The sequence below is a fragment of the Protopterus annectens genome, chromosome 10.part0 (genome assembly GCF_019279795.1).
Source record: "Protopterus annectens isolate FY-2018-M chromosome 10.part0, PAN1.0, whole genome shotgun sequence".
In the NCBI taxonomy this organism is placed as follows: domain Eukaryota; kingdom Metazoa; phylum Chordata; order Ceratodontiformes; family Protopteridae; genus Protopterus; species Protopterus annectens.
This window is the reverse complement of record NC_056744.1, coordinates 609,054,321-609,075,492: the sequence shown is the minus strand read 5'-3', so window position 1 is coordinate 609,075,492 and position 21,172 is coordinate 609,054,321. Positions and strand designations below refer to the sequence as shown.

The 21,172-nt window shown below is 40.6% G+C and overlaps 1 protein-coding gene across 1 annotated transcript in view; it reads right to left on the bottom strand.

Annotated features, from left to right (window-relative positions):
• IPO13 (importin 13) overlaps positions 1–21,172 on the bottom strand; it is a gene marked incomplete in the record, with an annotated part of 1,347,960 nt that overhangs the window by 668,092 nt on the left and 658,696 nt on the right. The window contains 1 exon segment of the mRNA XM_044085442.1: positions 10,388–10,569. Within this exon segment, the coding sequence (XP_043941377.1) occupies positions 10,388–10,569 (182 nt within the window).

Below are 21,172 nucleotides of genomic sequence, written 5' to 3'. Positions count from 1 at the left end.
ATACAATTGTTAACTTTGTCTGACATCGGTTTGAGGCAAGAAAAGTTTCCCCAACGGGGTACTTAGCTTTAAAGAAGACTTCGGTTTCCAAATTTTTGTAATTTCAGGAGCTGGCCGAACTGCTTCTGCTTCGGGCACCGCTCGGCAAAAAAGACTGAAGAAAATGGTGTCGGCTGTATCTTATGTACCCCTGTTGCACTGACGTCAGGAAAGAAAGCGACGACAACAGACGCCGGACCTAGACTTTGGAATTCGGCCGACCGAGGACCCGCCTGATGGCAGGAGAACCCATCTGTTATGACTGCAGCTGTATGCACGATGAACATCGGGTCTCCTCCTCCGGCTCCGGGGAGAAACGTGAAGAACGGAGCCGGGAGGGGGAAGGCCCGGAGACCTTAAGAGGAGAGGAAGCTGTTTGGACGGCAGTGCTGAAGGGGTCGACTGGGACTGCCTCTTGTGGCTTTGATGCCTTTCTTTCTCTCTCTCCCTATCCTTTTTGTCCTTCTTTGTGCTGTCCCTTTCCTCCTGGGCCAGTGAGGGAGGTTGAGTCCTGGCCAGGGGATCAGGAGCGGCAGGTGGGGCAGCCACTGGCGCCACAGAGGAGGATGAAGTGGGGCAAAAGGCCCACCAGAATAAGCTTCGTAGTCCTATCTTTCAAAGCCCTGGGGTTGAAGGCTGCACAAATAGTGCAGCCCGAGGAGAGGTGACCAACCCCCAGGCGCAGGATGCACCGAGTGTGGCCATCCGCTGGGGACAGCTTATGGCCTCACTCGGTACATTTAGAGAAAATAGCTTTAGGGCCTTCAGCCATTATAGAAAAGAAAAATAGACCCACAAGCACAAACCTTTACACACGCAGAGGGGGGAGGGGAATAAATCTAACTTAACCAAAAAAAGTTTAAGAAACTACCCAAAAAGGCTAGAAAGATAAGAGGGAGTTCACACACTCACAAAGTTAGAGAAAGTTTGACAGAAAATTAAGTTTTAAAAGCTAAACTCACAGTACTACGCTCGGAGCTCGTTCTGAGAAGCTTATAGAAGCCGCGGCAAACGAGATCTGAGGGTTAGAGGGAGATGGCAGGGCATGATGGGTAGGGGGAGGAGTTTGGAGCTCGGATCTTTTAGCTTGGAAAGCTGCCGGCTCGGATCCGAATCGGACCAGATACCCACAGGTTGCTGAGCAAATGAAGTTAACCACTTCAGATCAAAGAAGTTATGTACTCACCATAACGTTTCATCTGTGTTGTCCATTTTCATTCTTCCTCAACAATTGGGTTTGGATTTGATCCTCTGATGCTTTTTACAGCTTGTGGATACTATAAACTCTCAAGCTCCTCCCTTACCCACAATGCTCTAGTGGCTTACCATACACCCCAGATTTTGTTGGCCTCATGACTTTATACAAAGCAGAAACCCTAAGATGAGAAATACTTGGAGCTCAAAGGCAGGAAATATTGCTTCCTTTATTATCTTCTAGTTCTTCCAGAAGTCATAAACCAAATGGTAGGGAGTTAGAGGAAGAATGAAAATGAACAACACAGATGGAACATTATAGTGAATACACAACTTCTTTATCTGATGTTGTCAAATTTCATTCACTCCTCCAACAGATGGAACAGAGTTCCCAACTACGTGAATCCTGGCACAACACCAGGGAAGGATGCTCCTGAGCACTGTTGACCCAAAGGCGGCTCTTCTCCTTGACACCAGATCCAATTTGTAATGACTGATAAAGGTAGGAGGATTAGCCCAGGTTGCACACAGACATCTATGGAAGACCTGGATATAAATACTCAAAGATTCAAAGACAAACCCAATTTGTTACAGACAAAGGAAATGCTATCAGTTAACCATTTAGCTAATGTTACTTTTGTAAGTGGCTTGCCCAACTTTGACTCTGCAAAACAAACAAATATTTGATCTGTTTTTTTTCTGAAATTCTTTGTTCTATGCAAACAGAAATGTAATTATGAACATCCAACACATGTAACATGCATTCTCCTTTGTGAAATTTGGAAAGAAAACTGGAAGATTAATAGACTGATTGATGTTGGATTCTGATGCCACCTTAGGAAGAAGGGATGGCTTGATTCGTAATGCTACCCTATCTCTATGTAAAATTAAATAAGGAGGCTGAGAAGACCAGGCTTGAAGTCGAGACTCTTCAAGCAGAGGTTATAGCTACCAAAAAGATAGTTTTCCAGGTTAAAAATTTTAATTCACACTTTGATGATGGTTCAAATGGAGATTGAGTCCAAGCTTGTAAAACTTCATTCAAATCCCATGGCAGAGTTAGATCTTTAAAAAGGGGTCTCAGAAGAAAAGTACCCCTTATAAAGGCCTTACAAAATTTTGATGAAGCTAAGGTGGAATTAACTGCTATATGACAAGAATGGAAGCTAGTTGCACTTTAATAGTGAAGGAGCTAGCCCCTTCATAAAAAAATTGTAGTTAAAAACGCAACAATTTTATGTACTGGTGCTGAGAAAGGGTCAGTGTCTTTCTGTTGTGCCCAAACAACAAATCAGTTCCATTTACTTCTGTAAATCTTCCTAGGGGAAGCTTTATGAGAAGATAAAAGAATATTTAGAACAAGGGAGGAGAGCATGGGCAGGTCTAGTGTCAACGGAAGTGTATAAACCATGTGGTCAGCTTTAGGCCTACAATGTCCAGATGAATTACATCTGATGGGTGAGACAGACTGTCTGAAATTGAATCCATGACAGGTAATCTAGAAGGGGAACCAAATCTGATGAGGCCAATAAGGGGCAATGAGGATGACTACTCTCCAATCCAGATGCCTTTTGGAGAAATGTGGAGATTAGATGCGTTGGGAGGTAAGCACAGAAGAGACCAGGGGGGCCAAATGTGGCTAAGACCATCTCTTGGGGATTCCACTGGTGGGGGGTGGGGGGATCAGGGCAAAGAAACTGCTGCACTTGTTGAGAGGAGATGCAAAGATGTTACAGAGGCACTGACCCTGCTGATGGAATATCTTTTCTGCAACTTTCATGTTGACAGACCGTTCGTGGGGCAATAAAATAGCGTTGCTCAACGTGTCTGCTATCATACTGGATTTCCTTGGAATGTGGGTTGCTATCAGAAATTGACTGAATGAAATCGCCCACTGCCACACTCAAAGCTTCTTGACACAAGGGTTAAGATCTGGTTCCTCCTTGTTTGTTGATATACCATACCACTGACATATTGTCCGTCTGTACTGCAACAGTCCCGGAAGGGAAAGTGTCTTGAAAGGCATGCAACTCTAGGAGTACTGCTCTCATTTCCAGGACAGTGATATGCATTGTTGGCATCTTCAGGGGACCATGTGCCTTGGACTGTCTTTCCCAAGAAGTGTCCCCCCACCCAAGTTGGGAAGCGTCCACAGTCACTATGGCTATGAGCTGAGGAAGAATGAAGGGAAGTTCTTATAATGTCTGATCTGAGCGAATCCACCACAAGAGGTAGCTTTGCATGCTTGAGTTATTCTGATCTGTGTGGATGTAGGTTGGTCTAACACAGACCACCATGTTGCTAGGATACATGGAAGAATTTTCATATGGTATCTTGCTAACAGAACCAGAACTATCACAGCAGACCCTGACCCCAAGGCTTATAGAATCAATCGAGCTGATAAGAGAAGAATTCTGAATTATCTTTTTGACTTGAAATGGAATAGTTTGTACCCTTAGTAAGAGAAGGGAGTCCATCACTGATACCGAATTGAACAAGGCCCCTATGAACTCCACTGTCTGAGATGGATCTAGCAGAAAGTTGCTATGATGGATGGTAACTCCTAGATTAGACCAAAGCTGGAGTACGTCCTCTCATGTCTTTATCAGAAGATGCCTGGTCGGAGCAGTTATAAGCTAGTCACCTAAATATGGAAACATTCAGAATCCCTGCAGGATCAAGTGAGCTGCTACTACTGCCATGCATTTGGTGAACACCCTTGGGGCTGTGGTGAGGTCAAAGGAAGGGCTTTGAACAGATAATGACTGCCTCCCAGCAAGAAGCATAGGTATTCTCCTGAATTATCTGTTCATTTTTATGTGATAGTACACATCCTGAAAATCTACTGAGCACATTCACTCATCCCTGTGCAGGAAGGGCAAAATGGACTGAACCATGACCATCCGGAATTTTGTATAGTGAACTGATTTTCTCAGATTCCTGAAATCCAAAATTGGTCTCTAGTTCATTGTCTTCTTTGGCACTAAAAAGAATCTTGAGTAAGTTCTGGACTCTTCGGGTTTGGGGGGGATCTCTTTGATGACTTTTTTTCTAACAGATTTTTGAGATCTGAAGGCTTTTCAGCCATTCTGAGAAAACATAGCAGTAATAACAAAATAGGGGGGAATCAGAAGAAAGGTAAGAAAAAATACCAACAATGGTAATTGTAGAGGTTATCACAAGAGTATCACAACAATGGAAAAGAAATTAACAATGGTAAACTAAAATTACACTAATAAAGTGTAGGATAAGGGATTAATACACAAGGTATACTAAAAAAAGGCAAAGACAGATTACAAAAATAATTAGTTTACTTAACTGACAAGAAACCACACTAATGCTTGAGAGCTAGCAGCGACTACGTTCATATACGAAGGTGCCAAATAAGATCTGAGGTATGGTAAGGGACTTGAGCATTATAGGTAAGGGAGGAGCTCAAGAGTTTCCAGTATTCATGACACGTAAAAAGTGGCAGAGTTAGATCAGAGGGTTGGATCCAAACCCAATTGTTGAGGTATGAATGAAAATTGACAAAATTGGATCAATTATTAAGAAAGTGCATTATTACTAGCTTAGATAATATACTATGCTAAAAACAATTATCTGTATGTTGGAAGTATTAGTTGACATGTTTCTACAAAGAATTTAACCACTTTTGCTTTCATTATTTTTACTCAAAGATGTTTTTCAATTGTTACTAGCAAAACCTACAGGTAGCACTTGTACAGTTCAGTAAATCATGAAGAGCAAGTCCTAGTTAATCTGAAATAGAATTCTTCATAGATTTAGTGTTGCCATTGTTTGTGGGTAGGGTCAATTTTTTTGTTTCCTCTTCTTCATATCAGTCCAGGAGTTCTTCTAGAAAGTTCTTTATATGGTGGGGGATTGTCCATTCCGTGTCTTCAGCAGTTGTTATGAGGCTGTTGTTCTTTATGTAGGTAACAGCTTCTTCTAGGTTGTTGAAGGTTCAGGCACCATTCATACGATCTATTTTGATTCTTGCAGGAAAAATTATTTGAGTTTTAAATCCATTATATTTAAGTGTTTTCATGAGTGGCCAACATATTTTCCTCATGTCTATACTCTTGGCCGAGTAATCATTCTCAAATGTAATCTTTTTGTCCAGATTTCAAGGGGGCCTTTTCACATGCTGTTTTAAGTATGAATTCTTTATCAGTGTATGAAAGAAATTTTATTACTATTGTTCTTGGAGAGGATGACAAAGTAGCAGATATGGGTTTACTAATAGCTCTGTGTGCTTTTTCAATACCACTGGAGAGTCCTTGTAGGTTTAATAGTTTTAGCATTCACATCCCCTTCTGACATTTTCTGGTAAACCAAAAATTCTTACATTGCACCTCCTTTCTCTGTTTTTCCAGATCATCTATTTTGTTTAGTAACCAGGTGTTTTGTTTTAGCAGATATTCTCTTTGTGTTTCTTCTTCCTTTAATCTTCCATCTGCATCATTTAAAGCATTCTCAATGTCAAAAATTTTAGTTTGAAGCTGCTGAAGCATTTCTTTAAAGATGTCAGCTTGTCTTAAGCAGTTCTCTCTCAGATTTTCTAAGTTCTCCTGAAAAACATCTATTTTCATAGATAACTCCTGAAGAGTGGACGCCACCAGGTGTATGCATTTCTTCAGAGAGGAATCAGTGGGAGTGTGTAGAGTTGCTCATTCTTGGCAACCTTCATGTCTCAGAACAGCTCTGACAGGAAAATTACGAAGAATCTTCACTACATTTATAAGTATATCTAGACCATTACAAATGAGCTTACGTAGTTCATTTTCCTTGCAAGTTATTTTTTCCTGTTATTTGCAATATTCTGCAGAGCTCTAAAGAAACGCTTCTTTCACATAGCCATCTAGGCTCCACCCCAGTCTGGAGCTGTTATTGTAAGAAACTTGCTTTGTTTTGCCCATTCTATGAGAGTAAAATTTCTGCTTTCTTGCTCTGCGACATTTCCTACTCTGGTGTCATCTGCAAATTTGCTAACCCATATTTCTTCCATTTCATTAAATGTTGACAAATAAATTACAGCATAATGTCATCAATACCAACCTCTATTTATACCTACAGCATCAGAGAGAATATTAGCAATTCAACACTATATCTTTCTTAGTAAAGCTAATTTTAACCCACTATGTTTTAACCCATTATGTACTATATATACGAACATCCTGTTGCACCACATTTCATATTTCAGTGAGATGGACAGAATCATATTATTGGGCAAGACCTAAATAAATAACATTAGCTGACAGGAAAAGGTCCACTGTATAGAACAAATGTTCATAAACTTGTTCTAGGCTGGTCAGATATGAAAGCCCTGTGGAGAAACCATGCTGATTAATATCCAGACTGTGTTTATGAGACTGGGATTTTGTTAATTTGTGGTCTCCAAAACACTTTTCCTAGTATACATACAAGGCAAATTAGTCTTAAGAAATAGCACCATAATTGCCACTCTCCTTGTTTCTGGAATGCGCCCTACCAACAAAGTTTCCTGAAACAAAAATGATAAACATGGTGTAAACGTAGCAGATGTTTTAGCAAGTCTCCACTAAACCCATACGGTAGATGCACCATTAGGACCTAAACACTTTCAAATACATCCTCATCAGTTATTGTGGGACAGCATGTACATGGTGTATTATATGATGCTTTAACGCACCATTTGCTGGTGCTGCCACAACAAATTTATGATTAACATCCTTTGGTGCTGGATGTTTTGTGTTTTGAATTTTAGAGTCTTTGTGTCCATGCACCTGCCATACTTGCAGTTCATCTGCTTGGTTGGTTTCACAGCATCCAATATTCCCATCCAACTTAACATGGATATTTAGTGACTTCCTACTGCAGCTCTTCTTAGTACTGACCTTGCAATGAAATCTGTATTTTTGTCAGCTGGAAACTTTTCAATTTTGTCAAAGATTAGTTTAATTAATGAAACTAGATAGCTTTGTGATTTATAGATGAAATTTGTTTTTGTGAGTAACACCATAACAGAGAGGGACTTCTTATAACTACAACATTTTCAAAATCATAAAATTTGCTCAGATTTTCAGAGATACTGTCATTATCTAATTTGTCCTTCCAATTCCACTGTTCAATTATTTTATAAACTGAATCACAGTCTGCTTGGTTGAAAATTCTTACAGCATTGTTGCTCACGATTTTAAACACCTTTTATTGAATCATCACTTGTGACACAGGCAAACTTGCATTTAAATAAAAGTAATCAAACCATATTAACAAATTCACATTTACAGACACTATACATCACATACATTGTTATATATCCTATAACCTATGATGCTGGTGTGATCTCTGGTGGAGACAAGGAGCCTCACAGAACATCCATTTAGATTTGGGGGTAGCAAACAAGTCTTATATCACTCTACTAGCCATTCCCTTAAGCAGGGCTTTCTCCAGCAACTGCAAGAATGATGGCTCCCAGCTCCATGTATATGACCTACCTAGGGATCTCTAACTACCTGGGACTGTAAATGAGTTACTGTTGAGGTTAACATCCCTAGGAGTTGGGAGGACTCATGCAACAAAGGATTATGTGGGGTTACCAGGAAGGAGAAACCGGGGGGGGGGTGGCTTGGAAGCAAGTACTACAGCCAGAGGGCTATGTATGGATTGGGAGCAAATATAAAACTAATGCACATGTTATTGTGTCTGGTTAAGCAGAGCAACCAAGATCATATTTTACTCAAGATCAGAATACAAAAATGTATACAGAACAGGAAACATTTAAGCAAAAGATCTGGTCTGGAAGACATATATGTGCTCAGCTAATAAAATGTTAATGTGTCACCTAAAGGACCTAAGCTACAAATATTACTGCATTTGCTATGTAAAATATATTTCTCAATTTCAATGTCAAGGATGAAAAAGCCACAGTCTGGTACAGACAGATCCTAATGTACAAGATACTGTTCATCAAACTGCTGTGCCACAAAGTATTGCAGTTACTGATCAACCTGTTGTAAACAGAAATTCAAGACAATGAAGACAGAAAGCCAGCATGATATGCTGACTATAGAAAATGTAAAAACTTCTATGCATTTTGTGATGATTGTCACAGCAATTACATTTTTGGTGCACTACTGTACATCATACTAAATGTAGTATAGTAAAGTATATTTGTAGATATCTGCAATGAACATATGCAGTTATAGCTATTTACATCAACTGCAGCTGTCTATTAAATGTGGACATATGTAACTATGTAGTAAAGATACCACAGACGCATTTTAAGGCAAGGCACTAGCAGTAGTGCATGTCAAGTGACTTTTCCATCAAAGTAGTTGCGTAAAATTTCATGCTGAATGCATATCAAGTCTAATGTTTCTGCACTCGTACTCAACAGTACTGCACAATAATGTCTCTGCACTCATATTTAATAGTGTGTATATACTGCACAGTTCCCCAAAAAGAGTGCCGATCAGCGTGTAAGTGCGAGTTATCAGTCATGCTTCAGTCAGACAGTGGAAGGAAGCGTACCGAAACTGTACAGTCCACTGGCTTAGGACATGTAAGTAATTCAGCAATTCCTTCAGGAAGAAGGATCAAAAACTGCGGAAAAGCCAGTGTAAGAGCTTACTATACTAAGAAAAAAGGCAGTCAATCAAAAATGTTTGTTCCATCCTGAAAGGCAGCAGTTAATTTCTGTCACTGTAAATTAATGAAAGACAACATAAGACATATTTGTATTCTAAGGATGTTGTATAAAGGTGATAAAAAGAAACCCAACAGTAAGAGGACAGACAATAAAAAAAATCAGATCAGTATGGCAGCAGGCAATTATTTTACTAAAATGACAAAAACAGTAACCACTCAGAATGGGTTACAAGTATCAGTGCTACACAAACATCAACACAATGGAAAAAAGTTTGGGTAAAGCTGTCATTTAAGCAAGGACATCAGTAAAATATCGCAAAGAGGAACTGATGAATGTCTGTTTTAAAAGGGATTAAAAGGAATAAAACTGGCTGAGTAAACACAACTAAAAAATATTATACCAAAAGTTAAATTTCTGACACACTAACTCAATAAGAACAGAGACTTGTGCATTAAAAACAGTCACTGCCCCCCCTTCATATATCTTAAAGTCAATAGCAGAGTCCTCTTGTTCAGACTCTCAACTGTAGGATTACTCCGTGCTACTTACAGATTATGGTTTTACTTTTAACAGAGAAGACTTGGTCAGTTATTTAAGCTCACAATCTAGCCATTCCCAGCACAACTTTGATTCTACAAGGCTTAGTCCTAGCACTTGCTTCCATATTGAAAAACAGACCAGCACCCCACTGGGCAGAACCAGACAACCAGACAACACAAAGAATAAAAACTTACCATTAAACAACTGTTCATTAGCTCTCTGTCCCAAGCCTCTACTGATGACCATTTCTGGTACAATACAAGTTTTTTTTATTCCACATCACTCTGTAACCTTAAGTTACGTCTTACAATTGCAGTGAATCACCCTTTGTATAACTATGCTGATCTTCCCTTGGAAACACCAGATTATACCCTATACTCCTGTATTCCTTCATCTTTCTTCCGTTGCTTCACTAACACTCATTATAGATTAAAAAAAATCATAAGCTGCCCTGTCATTCACTTACCTCACCGCTTTTCCTCTTTTGTCAATATTCCCTGCTGTCTCTTGCTCAACTTGCTCCATGACTGAGTTCATACCAAACCCTCTTTCATCTGTTTGCAGACACTCACCTATCTAGGCCTCTACTGTCCTTCACACACACTATCCTTTTATATTCAACCAACAGCTAACACACTCAACTATTCCATTGTTCTTAACTTTTCTGTTGAGCATGACACTGCATCATTTACTTCTCGGTAGTAAATTTCACTAACTTTGTACATTTCCTGTTACATTTGGTATGAGAGTTGTTTTTAATAATATATATTTTTTTACTATTATGGATTCATACAGTAGTTACACTGTATTGTTCTGATTGGTCAGTTTGCATTACGCAAGCGGTTTAATTCAAGTAGCCTTCACCAGGAAGCAAATGACAATAAGTCGGTAGCCTTTACATTCTTGGTAAAACTAAACAAATGAATGCGAGCTTGCAGTTCAGGACATAAGTTTTCATTATCACCGGATTCTATCTCTCACCTGACACACTGACACAATGTTTGCTGCATATGGTAGTAGGTCATATTTACACTCTCTGCAAATCTTCTTAAGTGTGGATACACTAGAGATTGACAGCTCTGGATTTCCCAAAGCATGAAGAACCAGTGGAAGGACACTGTTGATCATAACTGGATGGTCAGCAAGCCACTCAGCCAAGGCACCTAAAAATGTAGAGAGAAAAAAAAAAAAAAATGGAAAACAGTCAGCAGGGTGAAGGTAAAACACAAATCATGTCAACATCACACATACAGTAACAACTAATTTATGATTGAACGTGAGACAATAACACTTTAGATGCTGTTGCTTCAAATAATTAAAGACACATCCAGAATGCTGTTATGAGAGAACCACAGAGAAATTCACGCCATTATTTTATATAATTTGGGTGCTGCGGTAGCATTGTCATCTCACAGTAAGACATTGTCCTTTTCGATTCTCAGCTAGAGCGTCTTCTGTGTGGAGACATGCATGAATGGGCGTACCTTCGTTGAAGGTTGTGCGTCAGAGCTGGCAACTCGGCATGTAAAAATCTACTGCCAATCACTAGCGGACTGGAGTTCCAGAAAAGCCGAAAGACACAACAAAAAATTTTATATAATTTGAATTTAAGTACGATTCCCACTGCTAACAGATTTAATTATGGAAAAATTAATCATAACATAACGCACCAAGTCCCATGAACTGGTTAGTTAAACAGCTTTAGAATGCATACTCAAGCAGTGAATGGAGGCAACAGCTGAAACTAAAGTCTGCAATACAAAGAATGAAATTCCACTATGGTCAAGAGACAATGTAATTAAATTATATAAGAAAAGAAAAAGATCTTTTCAAGTTATAAAAGAAAAATCCTAATAGAACAAATAAAATGAATCTAAACACAGTTCTGGAATCACTGAAGTATAAAAAAACTGAAGAAAAGGAAAAATTTAAGAGAAAATTAGCTTATGAAGACGACAACAAAAAGACGTATTACAAGTATGTAAATCAACCCATGGTGGTGGTGCTGCAGTAGCGTTGTCGCCTCACAGTAAGACGCTGTCCGCTTCGATTCTCAGCTAGAGCATCTTCTGCGTGGAGACATGCGTGAATGGGCGTACCTTCGTTGAAGGTTGTGCGTCAGGCCTGGCAAGCCAGTACATGAAAATCAACTGCAAATCATTAGCGGACCGGAGTTCCGCTGTGGCGACCCCCTAACCGGGAAAAGCCAAAAGACACAAACAAGTATGTAAATCAAATTACTAACAGTTAAGAACAGTATGAGTAGCTGAATTAGTGCTAATAGGCAATTAATTCAATGTCTTTCTCAAATTCCTATGAACACACTAACATGGAACTCAAAACAAATATTAGTCAGCTTGTATATCACATGAATGCACTCAAGTAGTTCTTAAGGCAATTAACCAAACTAAGAAAACAACTTCAATGGGACTTGACATGAACCTTTCTATGCACATTCATAATTTAAAAAGGATAATATTGAAGGATATTTTAAATAAATTATATTTTTGTAAAATTCCCTGTAATTGGAAATCTCATATTACACTTATTCATAAAAAGTGCCAAAAAGATAATACATTTTAAACCCATTAATCATGTATCAAGTATCTGGAACATTTTTGAAACATAATATAATTAATTGCAATACTATAATGACCAATTTAGAAATTTACAAGCATGATTTTATTAGGGTTGATCATTCCTCACAAATGTGGTTGAATTTAGCCTGTCTTCTGGAGTAATATTTTTAGACCTTACCACAGAGTTGATACTTGTATTTGTAAGCATTTTTTTTCTGTCTTAAAAACCTTTACATCATTAGATGGATTATTACCTGGTTGATGAGTACACAAGCAGTACCAGTTAAAGGATGTGATTATCTTCCTGTAGCTGTGGAACCTCCCCAGGGTTCAGCACTGAAACTGGTATTCTCGTCTATCACCAGGAATAGAAGCGGTCAGCTAAATATGCTGACAACAAGACAAGATTCGCAGCAAATAATAATGATTTTGCTACAACTGATAACTATCTCATCAGCACGCATGCTTGGTCTCAATCTATAGGGTTTTCTGTTGATAAATGCATTATGTAGTAAATTGGAAAATCTTACATGATTCAACCACTCTTTATGGCAATTAATGAGTTGAAAACACATGCAAATATAAATATCTGGATATTACTATTGACAAATTTTCCTTTGGAAAGTATACAGGTGGAATAGTGTCACAGACAACTGGCCATTAAAATAAAAAAATACTCTCAGAAATACCACATGCTTTACTATTTATAAAACATACATAAGAGAGTTTAGAATTCAACATCATATTTTGCAATTATAATTAAAGAGAACTAAACAACACTGAATCAAGTCCCATGTAAATTTACCAGGTGGTTCTTGTACCCATACAGTACTTCATGTACACACTGATGTAGGTATTTGAACTTATTTACAATGAAGTTTATACATCAAGGGCACGTTCATTTCTTCATACGAGGTATTTATGAATGAATACCTGCAGGCTACATCAGATACTGAAATTAAACAACTATTTAATGCTTAAAAATCACAATCTCTGATTCTCAATACTAGTATTTAAAGAGACATTTAAGGCATGCCTATTTGACAGTACGAGCATCTTTACTATGGAATAAAGTTAACATTAGGAAATAAAAAAAATCTGAACACATTCAAACATAATTTGGATAAATGGTTTGGTGACAAAGTTTATGATCCCAGTATTCAAGAATCAATGTTCCTAGATGGTAATTCGACCAGAACATCATACCTAACTTACAAATCATGGAAGAGCAGTGAAGTAGAACTGGAAAGAAAACTTCCAGCATCAAAAGATCTCACAAATAAAGAAGTTATGTACTCACCATAATGTTGCATGTGTGTTGTCCATCTTGCCTTCATTTTTGGTAGGTTGGGTTCAGATCTGATCCTTGGATCAGACTTGCCCTTGTACACAAGCTCGAGGTCTTCCATTAGCTTGTGGCTAAAAACCCAGTCCCATCATGCACTAGAAGAGACCCACCAGATCTTGTTTGCAGGTATAAATAGAACACTAAATAAGAGCCGCTTAATACCTTATAGAGCAATCAAGAAGGTCAGAGATCAGTAATAGCCAACTGTATCAACTCAGTCTTCCAGGAGCAAAGGGCTGGGGGAAGAGGGTAGGATGCAAGAATGAAGGCGAAATGGACAGCACACATGGAACATTATGGTGAGTACATAATTTCTTTATGTGATGTTGTCCTATCTCACACCTTCATTCTTAGTAGGCTGGGACAGCGTCCCTAGCACCATCTTTCTTGGGTGGCTCAAGGGAGAATATTCTTCAGAACTGTGGAACCAAATGAGGCCCTGTTCCTGGAGGCCAAATCCACTTTGTAATGAGTGATAAAGGTATGTGGCCTTGCCCATGTTGTTGCAGCACAAATGGTATCAACAGGCAGTCTAGCTTGAAGGAGGAAAAGGTTGCAATGGCTCTTGTGGAATGACCTATTACATTATGGAAAAAAAATCTTTGTTTTGAGATTTGTGAAGGTTATACAATCTGAGAGCCATTTTGAAAGTGTCACTTTAGAGACTGGAGCCCCTTTCTTTGCATCTGAAATGGATACAAATAGTTGGTCAGATTTTCTGAAGTCTTTTGTTCTATGTAAGAAGAAGTGTAACTCTCTATATACATCCAGTTGGTGCAACATATATACCACCTTATTCTCATAGGAGGGAAAAATGCTGGTAGTTCTATGGATTGGTTCAAATTAGATTCTGAACATACTTGGGTAAAAAGGAAGGGTTTGTTCGTAAGGATACTCTTGTCTCTGTGGAAAAGCATGCAGGGGGCTTTATTGATGAGGCTTGCAGCTCTGACACCCTTCTAGCAGAAATAATAGCTACCAAAAGAATAGTTTTCAAAGTCAAACAAACATTTGAGATCACAGGATGATGCAAGCTCGAAAGTGGGAAAATCAAACGGGATAAGACAAAATTTAAGTCCGATGGTGCTGGAGGGTCTTTAATAGGTGGTCTTAATAAAAAAGTACCTTTAAGAAAGGCTTTGCATAGTCTGTGAGACATAATATTGAGGTCTGATTCACCTAAATGGAAAATGGATATCGCTGCTAGCTGAACTATAATAGTAGCTTTGGCTGCGCCTTCACTGAATAGTTTCGCCAAGAACTCTAGAATGGAACCTACTGGGGAAGAAAAAGGGTCAATATGATTATGAGAAGCCCATAAAGAGAATGTCTTCCATTTGCATCTATATATCCTTCTTGTTGAAGCCTTATGAGAAGAAATTAGGATATGTTTTCTGATGAAGAAAGCTTAGAGAGCCTGGCTATGGTTGGAATCTGAGCAGCCAAGCTGTCAACTTCAGAGTCTGAAGGGAGAGATGGAGCATTCCTGATGCATGAGTCAGAGGGTCCGGAACTGGGTCCAGAATCCAAGGCTCCTCCCCGAGATGAGGCCACAGGAAGGGGAACCAGATTTGAAGAGGACAACATGGGGCGATGAGTATTAAGTCCCTTCCCAAGTAATTGGCTTGTCCCTTCCCAAGTAATTGGCTTTCTAAAGTCTGGGTATCAATGGAAAGGGAGAAAATGCGCAGAGGAGACCCGAGGGCCAATCGTGTACAAATACATCCCTTGGTGACTCTCCCAGAGTGGGGATCAGGGCAAAGTAGCTGCTGCATTTGGCATTCATGGATGTGGCAAAAAAGTCGCAGTAAGACTGGCCCCATTTGCGGAAAATCTTTTCCATCACCTCCTGTTTTAGGGGCCACTCATGAGGCATTAGGATCACCCTGCTAAGTCTGTCTGCAATCATGTTGGATTTCCCCAGGATGTGCATTGCTATCAGAAAGCGTTGGGAGGAGGTTGCCCACTGCCATACTCTCAGGGCCTCCAGACAAAGGGGGTAAAGATCTGGTTCCTCCTTGTTTATGTACCATACAACTGACATGTCTGTACTGCAATAGTTCCAAGCGGAAGAGAGCCCTGGAATGCTTGCAATGCTAAAAGCACCACTCTCATCTCTAGGACATTGATGTGCAAATGGGCCTCGTGATCTTGCCAAGTACCTTGGACTGTCTTTCCCAGATAATGTCCTCCCTACCCTATATGAGAAGCGTCTGTGGTCACTGCAGATAGTGGTTGGGGAAGTACAAAAGTTCAACATAGGTTCACATGAGTGGAGTAAAGCCACCAACAAAGGTCTTTCTTGCAAGATTCCGTTATCAATATTTTGTGGGACATGGGCAGCTCTTGCATTAACCACTGAGTGGACAGTAGCCACTGGAGAACTCTCATGTGCAGACGTGCTAATGGGATGAAGGTTACTGCTGCTGCCATGGTCCACAGGACTTTCAGAACTGTCCTTGCTTGCACTTTTTTCTTGGAAAGAAGACTTAAGACTGTATGTTGTAGAACTTGTACTCTTTCTGAAGGAAGTTTGGCCACCATCTTTGTTGTATCTAATTCTGCTCCTATAAAAATGATATGCTGAGATGGCAGCAAGGCAGGTTTTTCATAGCTTATTGTGATTCCTAAGCAGAGCTGCAAGGTGGTGTTGCTCACTTTTGTCAGTAGATGCTCAGTGGTGGCAGTTAGGAGCCAGTCGTCTAAGTATGGAAACACTCAGAATCCTAGGCATCTCAAGTGAGCCTCGACTACTGCCATACACTTGGTGAACACTCTGGGGGTTGTAGTGAGTCCAAAGGGCAGAGCTCAAAACTGGCAGCGGCTGGCTCCAAGCCAAAAGCACAGGTGTCTCCTGAATCGCCTGTCCATTTTTATGTGGTAGTACTCATCCTGGAGGTCTGTTGAGCACATCCAATTGTCTTGTCCCAGAAAAGGGAGAATTGACTGCAATGTTACCATCCGGAACATGGACTTTCTTACACATTTGTTTAGGGTGCTGAGATTCAGAATTGGTTTCCAATCCCCGTTTTCTTTGGAACTAAAAAGAATTTTGAGTAAGTTCCAGATCTTATTTGGTCTGCGGGGACTGTTTGGATGACTCTTTTGTCTAGCAACTTTTGAATTTCTAGAGTTGCCTGTTCCCTTTGACTGGGTGGAACGTCCGGGATGTTTATGTTTGTGATGGGGAAGGAAAAGGGTATGGAGTAATCTATAGATTTGATGCTTTGTACCCACGTATCTTTTGTTATGGTTAGCCAGGCTTTTGGGTATAAAGATAAGCGGCCCCTGACTGCCTCCACAGATGGACAGTTGGGCCTCCCTTCAAGAGAACTGAAAGGGCTTACCAAAGGCCTGATTCTGCGGACCCCCTCTGCCACGTGGTCGGCATCTTCCATTAGCACTTCCTCCTCTGCCCCTGGTGGAAGAATCACCACGTGTGTCCTGGAAAGCTCTCTGGGATTTTTGAAACCACATTTTCCTACTACCTTTCTGACCTTTGGGGCAAGGTCTGGTAGGAAGGGAAAAATTGACTCCTACAGCACAGACAGTCTTTCCTTCTTGTTCACATCTGGTCAGTGTGTCCTTGACTTAAGGCCTGAACAGGAATGGGCCATCAAATGGGGCATTCACAAAGGAAGATTTAAAGGGTTCCACAAAGTAATTCAAGCACATCCAGGAATGTCTCCTTAGGGAAATCCCTGAACCCACTGCTCTGCTCGCTCAATCTGCTGCATAAGAAATCAGTCTCATGGAGGAGCTGACCACCAAATTTAAGGTAAAGAGCTGAGAGGAAGCTTTCCCAGACACTCATTTTAGCTATTTTACCTTGGAGGGTATCTCCTAACTATTTCAGATCATCTCTCTATAACCTGGTAAAATGAGGCAGGTAATTCAGCTACCTAAGAGCAAATGTCGCTGAAAAAAAAAAATGGGCTTTCCACATCTGTCCATTGTGTGAGACTCCTTGTTCAGTGGATGGACAGAAGAAGACGTCTTAGAGTTCCTTCTTGGTGGCTGCCACCACTACCATAGCATCTACTGGGACTCCCTTAGTTAGAAAATTTTTGCCCGAATGAGATGTAATGAAATTATTTGCCCCCAAGAAACCTGTCCCGCAGTATCTGGAGACTCCCATGCCTTTCAAGAAACTAAATCCATAAGTTTGTCAAAAGGCAGAGATACCCAAGTGGAGGAAGGGTGAGATTCAAAAGCCTTCAGGTAGACAGACTCCTTAGCTGAAGGGTTGGTGGACATCCAGCCACCTCTCTGTAAGTATTTCCAAGATGTCTCCAAAATACACATCATCAGGAGGCGACCATGGAGACTCTTTGGCTTCATCAAGGTCTGTATCCGAAGTGACAGATGCCTAGAGGGGAGTCTAAATAATTCCTCTTGCATAACCTCTTCCAAGGGACCTCTTCACAGGGGTACTTTGGAGAGGTTTTGGAAGAGAGGGGGGCACACAGTGGGGCATCCTGAGGCTTAGGATCTCTGGGTCCCTGATGGATTGCAAGGCTATAGGGATAGACACTGGTGCCTTTGGGGGAAGAATGTCCAGACCTGTGAGTGGAGCTGCCTGTGGAGACAGCAGTCTCCTCATCACCTCGAAAGCTTCCCCCCGCCCCTAATCCGAGGAAACTCCCAGCTCCGAAGAACTGGAGGGAATCCCTGGAACCAAGGGGGTCAGCTCAGAGGCGGACGTAGGAGCTGAGCTCACCTGAGCTGATGCCCCGAGAGGCAAGTTCATCCAATGACTGTCCAATCTGACTCCCCTCTCCGGACCTGACTGGAGAGTGTTTGCTCCTAGACTCCTCGAGTTCTGATGGAACAGAGGACGTTGGAGCGATGTTCGGATCCTGTAATAGGTCTTGGTTCAGACTGTTCCACCAAGATCAGCTCCAGACATTCCGGCTCTGAGGTCGGATCAGAGGAGGAATCAATGCAAAAGGGGAGGATTTGGTCTGATCTGAAGCCCTCGGAGTTGGATCCGATAACAGTTTGGTGAGCGTCAGCCTCTGCACCACACAACCCATGTCATCGTTGCTCCTGGAAGATCGAGTCAAGGGGGCAGGAGATTTGGAGGGCTGGAGCAATGGTAACCTGAAAGTGGGGGCTATTACCGGTTCTACAATTGAAACTCCACCGGCAGCAAAACTGAGATGATTTAGTAGGCCTCTCAGATCCGGAAGCCTTTGGATCAGGACAGGAAACTTTGGGCACCTTTTTGGATGGTTCTGCTGGAGCACTGAAAGATGAAGACCTCTTCCCTGACTTATCTGACTTTGAAGAAGGAGACTGGCCAGACTTAAAAGAACCTGGACCTTCTTGGATTGCTTTGGAGAAGCTTGTTCTTTCTTTCCAACAAAGCCCTGTGACAAAAGGAATGAGAAATCACACAGGACTCCTGGAGATGGATGGCTCCTAAACAGTAAACACAAATGGTATGCCTATCAGTAAGGAACATTTTGTGTCCACATTCCTCACAATTTTTTAAACCTAGAGGGTTTAGAATCCTTGCAAGACACTGTAAGCATTAAATCAGCAAAAAGAAAAGGAACTATCAAACTATATATATATATATATATATATATATATATATATATATATATACACACACACACACACACAGTGGATATAAAAGGTTTACACTCCCCTGTTAAAATGTCAGGTTTTTGTGATATAAAAAAATGAAACCGCAATAAATCATTTCGAAACATTTCCCACCTTTAATGTGACCTATAACATGTACAATTCAATTGAAAAACAAACAATTCTGTTAGGGGAAAAATATAAAAAACGTACAATAAGCTGGTTGCATAAGTGTGCACACCCTCAAACTAATACTTTGTTGAAGCACCTTTAGATTTAATTACAGCATTCAGTCTTCTTGGGTACACACCTATCAATTAAAGAGACTAACTCCAAATCAAGTTCAGCTGTCTTAGTAGGATCTTCCTGACATTAACTCAGTTCCCTGCTACAGCAAAAGTCATGGTTCACAGACAGCTTATAAATCACCAAAGGGATCTCATTATTTAAAGATATCAGTCAGGAGAAGGGTAAAAACAATTTCCACAGCATTGTACATATCATGGAACACAGTGAAGACAGTCATCAAAAAGTGGAGGAAATACGGAACAACAGTGATGTTGCAAAGAACTGGATGTCCCTCCAAAATTGATGAAAAGACAAGACAAAAACTGGTCAGGGAAGCTGCCAAAAGACTACAGCAACATTGCAGGAATTTCTGGCAAGTACTGATTGTCACAACAATCTCTCATATTCTCGATATGTCTGGGCTATGGAGTAGGGTTGCAACACGGAAGCATTTTCTTAAACAGAAAAACATCCAGGCCAGGCTAAAATTTGCAAAACAATACATCAAGTCTCTCAAAAGCATGTGGGAAAATGTGTTATGGTCTCATGAGACCAAGGTTGAACTTTTTGGTCACAATTCCAAAAGGTACATTTGGTGCAAAAACAACACTTCACATCACCAAAAAACACCATCCCCATGCCATGCATGGTGGTGGCAGTATCATGCTTTGGGGTTGGTTTTCTTCAGCTGGAACTGGGGCTTTAGTCAAGGTGGAGGGAATTATAAACAGTTCCAAATATCAGTCACTTTTGTCCCAAAACCTTGAGGCATCTGCTAGAAAGCTGAAGATGAAGAGGAATTTCACCTTCCAACATGACAATGATCCCAAGCATACATCCAAATCAACAAAAGAATGGCTTCACCAGCAGAAAATTAAAGTTTTGGAATGGCCCAGCCAGAGCCCAGACCTAAATCCAATAGACAATCTGTGGGATGACCTGAAGAGGGCTGTGCAAAAGAGATGCCCTCACAATCTGACAGATTTGGAGTGCTTTTGCAAGGAAGAGTGGGCAAATATTGACAAGTCAAGATGTGCCATGCTGATGGACTCCTACCCAAGAAGGCTGAATGTTGTAATTAAATCAAAATGTGCTTCAACAAAGTATTAGGTTAAGGGTGTGCACACTTAGTAACCTCCTATGAATAGGAAGCTTGTTCCAAAGGTGGGGGAAATTCTGTGAGGCAATCTCTCTCTCCAAGAAGTTCTGGTGATGTCACATACCAGGTTAAGGTCCTTTGAGTGAGCGACCCATGTGCCATTTGACTTGTGAATGTGCAGCATTTCCATTAAAGCTGGGTCAGAGAATGCACTATATGCATGGCACAGATCGCCTCTCAGCAGTCTGTATGACACAGTAAAGTGACAATGATTTCAGTCTGTCTGATTAAGACAGATCTTGAAGACCCAGAGATTTTTATAAGGAACCTTTGTGGTCTCTCTAACTGCTGCAAGTGTTTGGAAAGGAACACACAAAAGGGAGCATTGTATATGTTAATGGCCTATTGATGGAAGGGTACAGGGGCGAGACATTTTGTTACAGTGTGCCTTGTATGTGGTGTTTCCAATCAATTCATTATCATAATTTCTCACTCACTTTACAGCTGTCCTAAAGTAAAACTAATCTTTGGATAAACCATGGCTACAGTGTCCTGTATTGCCACACCCTGTTCCTAATCCATAACTAACACTTTTAAAGGTGAGGTAGAGGCTAAAAATGTTGGCAGGCTGTTGACAGCCTGGAGTCTTGCAGCATTTTCAAAGCTAACAGTTGCTCCACTTGGCCTGGGAACAGCCACAGACTTTCTGACTCTTGGGGTCAGTTAGGACCAGCCAGCTTAAGGCAATGATGGTGTGGCAGCAACAATATTTTCAACTGAAGTGCTACCGTGATTATACCTAATCCTTATGTTGAATTGCAGAAAGGACAGTAAAGAATAAGGAAATAAAAAACTAGTGA